Here is a 10,123-nt window from a genome sequence, read left to right as displayed (position 1 = left end):
AAAAACAAGTACATTTCTAAGTGACACCAAACTTATGAAGGGTAGTGTACATACATTAAAAGACAAGACATTGAGTGGTGGAATGCAGACTTACAACAAAGAAAGGTGAGATGGAAAAGATAAAGGACAACAAAGTTCAAAGGTAAAATGCAGATGTGTAAAACATTCAAGTTTCAGTGCCTTACTCTAGTTGTCTGGATAGGCAGTGTTATTGTCCATCTAAAATGAAATATAGATGAAAGAACAAACCACTTGATTTCACATTTACAGTATTTGTCTTGAGTACTGTTAGGCATACTTTTGCTGTTAGGTTGACTAAAAAGGTATTTCATTTTATTTAGATGCGTTGCAAACTATATTGTGTTCATCTGATGCTCATCTTCAATGGTAAAGCTCAGGTTATTAGTGCGTAAACATTAGCCTACAATATTTTCAGAACTGGTCATTTTATTTTATCATAAGTTCTTTGTTCTTCTCTGTAATAACTTTATAATAATCTGGCACGCCCCTTCATGCATTTTATTTTGTTGGAAAAATTGCTTGTATATCATTGATTTACATCTTTCTTATTACAGATTATCCATTATATTGACCTCTGTTTATCATCTATCCTGATTTGCCTAGTCACTTTTACCCCTACCTACATGTACACAGTGGCGACCCGTCATTCAGGGCAGGTTTGCCTGTTTTGCATGTTATTTTGGCATTAGTACATGTCACATATCAGTTTGCAAACAATGTAACAAAAAATGTTTATAATTGAGTTAATAAAGCCACATACAAACATGGTTTCCTTTTGGTTTTCTTGAGGAAGGCAGCTCCAAAATTCAGGTGTTTCAGCCTAGCTCAGTGCTTTCTGTGGTGGCGGGGCAAGCCAGCAGAAAATATGGAGCGTTGCACTGTGATTGGCTCAGTGTTCTGTCACTCATGGGGACACTACGTCACCGCCAAGTCTAAAGGTAGACCTCGAAAGGCTTAAGGTCATTGGCCACATAAAATGTCAAATCACGTAATATGTACAGTAGCTTTGATTGGACTGATGTCAACATCCTACTTTGAAATCTTAGCTAGCAGTCATCATGAATCAACTCGACAATCTACTGGCAAATCCTTTTCAACCCTTGTCATATGAAGATAAATAATTAAGAGAAATCAGAAGAAATGTATCTGTGCTCATCGGCCATTGGGCATTAACATTTCACAAGTTGGAAATCGCAAATTCAACAATGAGTGGTTTGTTAGGAAGGTGAGTCAAAATGTCTTGTAAACTGCTGCATAAATGATGTAATATGCCAGGGAGATATGTATACTGTAGCTAAGAAAGTAATACTAAGTGTATGTTGTGTAGTAAGCTGTTAGTAGCCCATGTGCCGCACCCTGATAATTTGGTCCCTTTTCCAATCTTAATTTCACCTACTGTTCTGATTTGGTGGTGCACATGCAGCCTATAGCCTGTTTTAGAGAAATGTAATCATTGAATATTGTAAGAGCCTTCATTGTCTGCTTATATGCCCCCATTATTTATCCTACGGTTCTGACTTGGTGTACAGGGAGAATACTAAGAACAGCCCATGTTCTGAATTCTGTCGCTGTACATTTCAAAAGTGCTGAACGAATAGTTATATTGACAATGTCCGTCCTAGCTCGCTCATTTAATGTCTTAATTAAAATTACAGATTGCCTCTTAATCCGCTTGTCGTTCCCTTATGCCATAGTTTGTACATTTCAATTGTCAGTAGAAACCACATTTGTTCAAACAAGTCAGCCATATCAGTTATGTTTTTTTTAAAGGCAGTAAATTAGGCTGAATTAACTGTAGGCTCAAACTGTAGGCCCAAAAGTTTGTGGTCACCGTTATAGTGGAATTAATGTATTTAGTGTTGTGTAGTAGCTTTGCTGGCATGCATAATTTTTTTTTAAATTCCCCACCAATATTTACATGCTAAAATTGCCACTGCGTGTACATATTACCTAAATTACCTCGTGTCCCCTGCACATTGACTCAGTACTGGTACTCCTTGTATATAGTCTTGTTATTTTGTATTGCTATTTCCTTTTTAATTTTTGTGCAAATGTTTCTTACTTTTTAACTCTGTGTTGTAGTCGGTATGGCTATAGCGTAAGAATTCATGAAAAACATTTTTGTGGGTCTTTAATTTAAGGTTTAAAATCACATTTTAAGAAGATAAATTGTAGAAATGGGTGAGGTTTATGACTTTGTGGCTGTGGTAACTAGTGATGACCAGGTACAACTCTGATATAAAATTGCCGGGATGTCAAGTGTCCTACCCGATTCGGCAAAGGTAAGAATATCTGGATTAACTATCTAATTTTAGCTAAATGTAGCAATGAATAAATTGGCAAAATTTATTTAAAAGGACAATTCTGTGAACTGTCTTGTGCATGTTTTAAACTGACACAAAATCTGTTATTAAATGTGTCAGCTGTGGAGGAGCTTGCAGGGATTTGTAGTTTTGCATGATGTTTACTTTGATGCGAATTGTCTTTATCGAATGAGAGTAAATGGAGACAAATATATTGATAAAAGACACCTTGTCTGGGAGAGATTTACATGGTTATCAAAGCGTCACGCCAGGGTAAGCCTACATGAAACACAGCACTTATTTTAAGTGTTTCTAAAATCCTCTATGGGGAAAATTTATGGTGGAAAAACGAATGGAACCATTTTGCTGTTTGACCCCTAGGTTTTATGGTTATTATGGTACCTGTTGGGCTTTATGAACCCCCATACAAAAACTGACTTGGTGAGCGAAAAAAACGGAAGAAAAAAAAACACCTGCTGGAGAAGGCTGATTTTGGGCCCAATTACCTCGCCTCTTCCGCTCTGTTTTTATTCACGATCCCAGAAGTTGCGGAACACTGCGTCGTTGACCGTGAATATCCATTTTGCGACATTTGCGTCAACAGTGAGCAATAGCAATCATCGGTCATTTGAAGTTGAAATACGGTGGTTAGTTTCATTGCACTAACGGGTGGAGTATGGTTTTCCACGCGTTTCTTGTACAGTAGGCTAGTAAATAGTGCATTTGAAATGCCTGTCTATAAATTGTAAGGTTACTAGGATGTGCATTGGATGAACAGCACCCTAAACCGGAGAGCTATTCGATCAGGATAAAATATTGGATACTGCTTTATTTTAGGACTTGCTTCCGTATTTTGACACATTGCCGTCGGTTGGAAATGGAGATTGCCACCGCACTGGGGTGTTTTGTTGGTTTTGCCTTCGGAGGACTGGTATTTGTAGCGTATAAACTTGGTTTACTGTATCAGTTGTTTCATAAGGTAAGTCCCTTCGGTGTAAACAATGTTACATTCTAACTTGGCTTCAGCCTGCTCACTTGCTGTCTCAACTCTGAAACTCACCTGCAACTTGGCATTCTTAGAAGCACAACAGCTTGCTCTTACTGTACCTTGTCTGTATTTCTTTTTCTCACTTAGCCTTACTAGGTGAAGGGTAACCCTGCTGCATATGATAGAACTTTTAACTGCCTTGTGGCTAACAAAGGCCATGACGACAGTGCAGGTTCTTCAGAAGTCATACATTGGGCCACATAAGGTGCATTAGGCCTACAAGGACAATATGCAGTTCATTGATAATTACAAGATACTGTAGTGATAAATAAATAACCAATAGGCCTTTCTCATTTATGACAGCACTTTTCAGTTAATTAAATCAAATATTCACAGTCCATGACCCTGATTTTGAAGTCTGCCTGTTCAATTATTTGCCTGAGTCCTCTACTTCTTCCCCCAGACTGAGACCCAGAGCCCTCGCCATGGTGGGGAGAGTGTGGCAGAGGTTCTGCGTGCCCATGGGGTTAAGTTTGTCTTCACCCTGGTGGGGGGGCACATCTCACCCATCTTGGTGGCCTGCGAGAAGCTGGGCATCCGCATCGTGGACACCAGGCACGAGGCTACTGCCGTCTTTGCAGCTGATGCAGTAGCCAGGCTCTCTGGTAAATAAGTAACATGCGTTACACTGACAACTGTAATGTAAGGAATTTATCTGAACTGTCCGGGACTGGTTTAACTTGCTTAGTGCACTATAGTCTACTCATTTGTTCATACAGTAACATTGACACTGTCAATGATTCTCCCTCCAACAGGCACTGTAGGTGTAGCTGCAGTGACTGCTGGCCCAGGCCTGACTAACACAGTCACAGCAGTGAAGAACGCTCAGATGGCCGAGTCTCCACTGCTTCTCTTGGGGGGAGCTGCTGCAACACTACTTCAGGTGAGTCTGAGGTCTTTTACTGGTGTAGCTGCATGGGGGGTACCCTAGTCCTAACGTTAACACTAAGGCTAAGGTCACGCTGCACCAGCAAGTTCTACACAACAAATTACCAAAATCCTGCACTGTTGCGTTGTGACTGGGTGAGCACGCTCTCGTATGATTCCCCCTATCCATTGTGGAGGTTTGACCTCTTGGTGAACTTTTGTTGTGCAGGGTAGAGGAGCGCTGCAGGACATTGACCAGATGTCCCTGTTCAAGCCGCTGTGTAAGTTCTGCGCCTCAGTGAGGAGTGTGAAGGACATCGCCATCACTGTGAGGAAGGCCCTGGCCATCGCCCAGTCTGGAACTCCAGGCCCTGTGTTCATAGAGTTCCCCATCGACACACTCTACCCCTTCCACCTGGTGTCCAAAGAGTTCGGAGTGAAAAACCCTCCCAAGGGAATAATGGGGAAAGTTGTCACTTGGTGAGTAATCAGCAGAATTGTGCTTGACCATGCTTTCACACATCCCTAGTAATTTGTGAAAGTAACAGGTGCTGTATATTTTCTTCCATAAGGTATCTCCACAATCACCTAAAGAACTTGTTTGCTGGGGCCTGGGAAACCAGAGACGTGTCCCCTCTCCCTGTACACATCCCTCAGGCCACAGACAATCAGGCAAGTCTAACTAGCCCTCAGTCGTTCTCTAACAACTGTGAGAAAGGCTTGATTTGATAGAAGCCGACAGTTCATACTGTAACCAGTTACAGTTTTCCAATAGACACGAAGGCATGTTTTTTATGTATCCCTTGTGGCTCAACCTCTATTGATCTGTCATCAGGTACAAAAGTGTATAGAGCTGGTGAGCAGAGCCAAGAAGCCTGTTATCCTACTGGGGAGCCAGGCAACACTACCTCCAACACCTGCAGATGACATCAGGTATTTCAACAACCACATTTCTATTACAGAAGACACCAGCAGACTTCTGGTCCATTCAATTCCAATTCATATAGTTGTCCTGTAACAGGGCGGCTCTGGAGTCTCTAGGTATCCCCTGCTTCCTGGGTGGAATGTCCCGTGGCATGCTGGGTAGGAACAGTCCCTTGCACATCAGACAGAACAGGAGGGATGCCCTGAAGGAAGCAGACCTTGTGCTGCTAGCAGGTGAGATAAACTGCCACCTGTACGTTTTGTCTTCATACAGTTTTTGTGTCTTTGAGGCGGTCTCACAATGGTGGTATGTGTTCCAGGAACTGTATGTGACTTCCGATTAAGCTACGGCAGAGTGCTGAACAGGCGCAGCAGGATCATTGCTGTCAACAGAGACAAGACTCAACTTCTGAAGAACTCTGACATGTTTTGGAAGCCCACTGTGGCCATTCAGGGTTGGTACTGATGACTGAATTGTCCAATCAGAAGTCTTATTTGCTTTCACAAAATGCTGCCACTACTTCTTTGGGCTATTTGGTTTTGTGGAGACTCACATTTCTGTCTGTCTTTTAGGAGATGCAGGCTCCTTCCTACTCCGCCTCTCCAAAGGCCTCAAGGGCCACACATGTCCAGAGGATTGGCCACAGAGTCTCAAAGCAGGAGATGTCACCAAAGAGAAGGCTAATCGGTACACTTGTGGAATTCATTCAGCAAGTTGGGCAGAAAGCCAATTTTTTATTTTTTTTGTATACCTAACCAATGACTTCCATGCAAATGACTACAGTCAGTACATCAAGTGCACCAACCACAGCCAGTACAGATGACTGTTCCCTGTGAAAGTGTGTTTTGTTCTGTGTTTTTTCCGTGCAGGGGGAAGGCTGATGAGAAGACGGACCGCCACCTGAACCCCCTGAGTGTCCTGCACCGTGTGGATGAGCTGATGGCTGACGACAGCATCATAGTTGCGGATGGGGGCGACTTTGTGGGCAGTGCTGCTTACATCATGAGACCAAGGGGCCCACTCCGCTGGCTGGATCCAGGTCAGGATCCTCAGTGGACAGTGTTATGAGTTTATTTTTACAAAATGGGTTATAATGTGGTCACTTGAGTAAGAGAGGTATTAACATGTACAATAAAAAAAGTAGGACTTGTTTATTGAATGTGAAACCTGGATATTCTGGATATCTTAATGGATGATTACCTAATGTTTGTCATTCTAACAGGAGCATTTGGAACCCTTGGTGTTGGAGGAGGGTTTGCTCTGGGAGCCAAGCTGTGTCGACCTGAGTCGGAGGTACAGTAGAATAGCAAGCATCCTTTATCCATCACTGTTTTATAGGGGTTGAGGTTTGACGTTTTTTCATGTTGTGAAACACCATGTGTGGTTTTGGTTGAGTTTAGCTGACTAAATTTCTCATTAAGGTGTGGATCATTTATGGCGATGGATCCCTGGGATACAGTGTTGCAGAATTTGACACCTTTACCAGACACAAGGTACAGTAATAACCAACTCACTATTCAGACCAATTTATCAACTAACTAATCATGCATTCAGACCAATTAATCTTCTTTGTCCCTCTCTCTCCCAGACGCCAGTAATTGCTTTGGTGGGGAACGATGCCTGTTGGAGCCAGATTGCCAGGGAGCAGGTTCCCATCCTGGGCAGCAACGTGGCCTGTGGCCTGGCCTTCACAGGTCTTTATGTTGCCTACTGTACCCTCATTGCCGCCATATTGGGGATCTCTAGTGCCCATACTCACACATGCAATGTCTCTGTTGGCCTATATCATCTCTTTGGATGTAATGTCACACATCCAATTCGCTGTCTCTGTTCTCTCCTTTCCTAGATTACCACATAGTTGCAGACGGTTATGGAGGCAAAGGCACCCTCATTGGTCGCGAAGACGAGGACAAGCTGGATGGCATCATAAAAGAGGCACAGAAGGAGACCAGACAGGGAAGAGCCACACTTCTCAATGTTCTCATAGGGAAGACCAACTTCAGAGAGGGTTCCATCTCTGTGTAGAGTAGCTCAGAGACTGCAACTCCTGGGGTCTCTGTCTGGACCTGTGGGTCCTAAAACCTTCCCACCTTGCCTAGAAACCCAAATATGTTCACATGCTGTGGAACAGTACAACTGCTGTAGTTCTCTGGTGAAGGGGAAATAATTCAGGAAGTCAATCTTCTCAACCTTTATCAGCCTTTCAAACAGCTGTGAAGATAAGTTTTGATCATGGACTTTTTGGTTCTTTTTGCTGGAGAGAACCAAACTTGACATGTATGCTTTGGAAGATTAACTACGCCTGGCTTTGCTGCTGTTATGTAGTAGGCCAGTATCCTTGCTGTATACACTTAACTAATACCTGTGTATTGACTTCAGATTGATCTACTGAACTCTACCTTGAAGCCGGCCATTTATTTTGAAAAACCAAATAAAGTGAATTTTGGAATGGCATGTCCTTCATAGGGATATTTAGGGAAATTAATCATACACTAACCTACAAGTCTCAGCAGGATCTGTAGGGTTAACAACAAGATAATACAATTGTAATCATTTAATTTAAATGGTATACAATCATCAATTATAAGGCTTTGATTATTGAACGTGCTGTAAGACTCCACTAATACACAGTCCCGTGAGGCTCAGTCGGTAGAGCATGGTGTTTGCAACGCCAGGGTTGTGGGTTCGATTCCCACGGGGGACCAGTACGGAGAATAAATTTATGCATTCACTACTGTAAGTTGCTCTGGATAAGAGTGTCTGCTAAATGACAAATGTAATACATCAATCAACAGAATGGATACACAAATACAAGACGCCCTATGAAAAAGGAAGGAATTTAAACTGGAAGATGTTACCATATTTTACCATTTGGGTATTGATCATTATAATCTTAAATAAATTATCAAATTTGACTTATTACACTGCTCATACTATTTCAGGTTGTCCTACTTTAAGGAATTCTGCATTATCCTGATTGTGCAAATTGAAGTCCACCTTAAATTTGAGTGTTTTTTGAATATTGGAATAAATCTCTTTTGCTTTGAATGTACTATTCATAATGTTTGGGTTGTTGTAAGGAGAGGAATTGGAAGACACGTGCCCTGAATCTGGGTCTGAGAATCTGTTGCACTAGCATTTGGTATTTGATTATATAATATTTGATCTTCTACATAAGCACAGTGATACTAGTATGCCTCCTTTGTTTTTCAATGTTGACACAATGCATTTAGTCATCAGTTCTGGAATCCGAACGTTGTGGGATTATAGGGACAGTTATTTTTGCGTTGCAATAGAGAATAATGTAAATGTAGTGTTTTTTTCCCCCTCTATTGAGTGGTGCCTTTGTGACACCAACTACATTGGTTGTCTAAGTCTGAGATACTGACCATTGTTATGACCAGTGTATTACTACACTATCCACTCCACTGCCCTCCTTATCCTCTATCATTTACCTTTAACTTTTATCAACTCAGATGTCAAGATTGTGTTGGCTGTAGGCAGAGCTACTGTACATACAGATCTCTATATGTCTCTGGCTATATAGTCACAAACATGCTAGTCTTGCGTTACCATACTACAAAGTTGTTAAATGATTGTTCTACTGTATTAATGTTCAATGACTGTTTTGGATAATAGGATATGGTTTGCTTTTAGATTCAATGTTCAAAGTCTACAAGTGTTAATCAGTGTTACATATTAATAATACAATTTGGATCATTTACTTTGGTCTTATTGGTTGAAATAAGTTGAGTAATTATATGTCTGCTTGATATATGAATGATTTATTTGGCCAACAGTAGTCTTCTCTTAACTCCTTCCTTTTCTTTTCCAGCTTTATGTTCTCCTCTGCACCTGTAGACCTCTTTATTATTCTCTACTTTTCCAGGGAGAGTTGCTTCCTATCAACCATTCTATGGTGAGCAGTGCCCCTGCTGATTCTCTGGAGCACATGTAGAGCTAACATCAGGGCTTGCAAAGGCTTTTCATGTGTTCTCGGTTGGTCCTACTTTCCTATTTCCTCAAGCGGTACTAATGGAATTAACTGATTTCATGCAGATTTCTTTAGTATTTTTGTCCTAATGTTTTTACAGCAGTAACCTGTCTTAGTAACCTTTGGCCTACTTCTTGTGGGTGCAATTCTCATAATTACCAGCAGATGGTACACTCACCATTTTTGGTGTGTAGGCCACACATAAGCTATTATTGGTATCCTCAAAGTAGGCTAACTAACCAGTGGTGTAAAGTACTTAAGTAAAAATACTTGAAAGTACTACTTAAGTAGCTTTTTTGGGTGTCTGTACTTTACAATTTATATTTTACTTCACTACATTCCTAAAGAAAACTATGTACCTTTCACTCCATACATTTTCCCTGACACCCAAAAGTACTTGTTACATTTTGAATGCTTAACATGACAGGAAAATTGTCCAATTCAAGCACTTATCAAGAGACCATCCCTGATCATCCCTACTGCCTCTGATCTGATCTCACTTTTACTTGAGTCATTTTCTATTAAGGTATCTTTACTTTTACTCAAGTATGACAATTGGGAACTTTTTCTACCACTGTAACTAACACCAATCACCCTTTACATAAACTTTCTTGTTTAACAAGGATGTTCATCTGTTTAATTAATCTGTGTCCATACTGCCGTGACAATATCTAGCTACTCTCTTAACTTCTTAGTGATCCCTTCCCGCTCGAATCCCGTTAACGGGATTGATTTGACAACATCCAGTGAAATTGCAGTGCGCCAAATTCAAAAACAGAAATACTATAAAAATATAAAATAAATAAAAATTCATAAAACATACAAGTGTTATACATCAAAATGAAGCTTAACTTCTTGTTAATCCAGCCGCTGTGTCAGATTTCAAAAAGGCTTTACGGCTAAAGCAGACCATGCGATTATCGAGGACAGCACCCCGCATACAAACACATGAAAATCACCGAGGT

General features: G+C 41.0%; 1 protein-coding gene across 1 annotated transcript; it reads left to right on the top strand.

Annotated features, from left to right (window-relative positions):
* The first annotated feature begins 2,850 nt into the window (after positions 1-2,850).
* LOC115206453 (acetolactate synthase-like protein) lies at positions 2,851-8,888 on the top strand. Its single transcript, XM_029773481.1, has 14 exons — positions 2,851-3,303; positions 3,776-3,977; positions 4,128-4,255; positions 4,469-4,719; positions 4,812-4,911; positions 5,075-5,172; positions 5,261-5,397; positions 5,484-5,618; positions 5,737-5,851; positions 6,034-6,203; positions 6,387-6,457; positions 6,586-6,657; positions 6,753-6,858; positions 7,011-8,888. Exons 1-14 carry the CDS (start codon positions 3,202-3,204, stop codon positions 7,187-7,189), a joined length of 1,866 nt encoding a protein of 621 aa, XP_029629341.1. The 5' UTR covers positions 2,851-3,201; the 3' UTR covers positions 7,190-8,888.
* Positions 8,889-10,123: the final 1,235 nt, after the last annotated feature.

The sequence above is a fragment of the Salmo trutta genome, chromosome 13 (assembly GCF_901001165.1).
Source record: "Salmo trutta chromosome 13, fSalTru1.1, whole genome shotgun sequence".
Lineage (NCBI taxonomy): Eukaryota > Metazoa > Chordata > Actinopteri > Salmoniformes > Salmonidae > Salmo > Salmo trutta.
The sequence above is the reverse complement of the archived record's forward strand: the minus strand, read 5'-3'. Positions and strand labels throughout refer to the sequence as shown.

Coding starts and splice junctions, on each gene's coding strand:
- LOC115206453 (XM_029773481.1), top strand. CDS start 3,202: ATGGAGATTGCCACCGCACTGGGGTGTTTTGTTGGTTTTGCCTTCGGA. Junction 3,978..4,127: donor TGCAGTAGCCAGGCTCTCTG/GTAAATAAGTAA, acceptor TCCCTCCAACAG/GCACTGTAGGTGTAGCTGCA. Junction 5,852..6,033: donor ACCAAAGAGAAGGCTAATCG/GTACACTTGTGG, acceptor TTTTCCGTGCAG/GGGGAAGGCTGATGAGAAGA.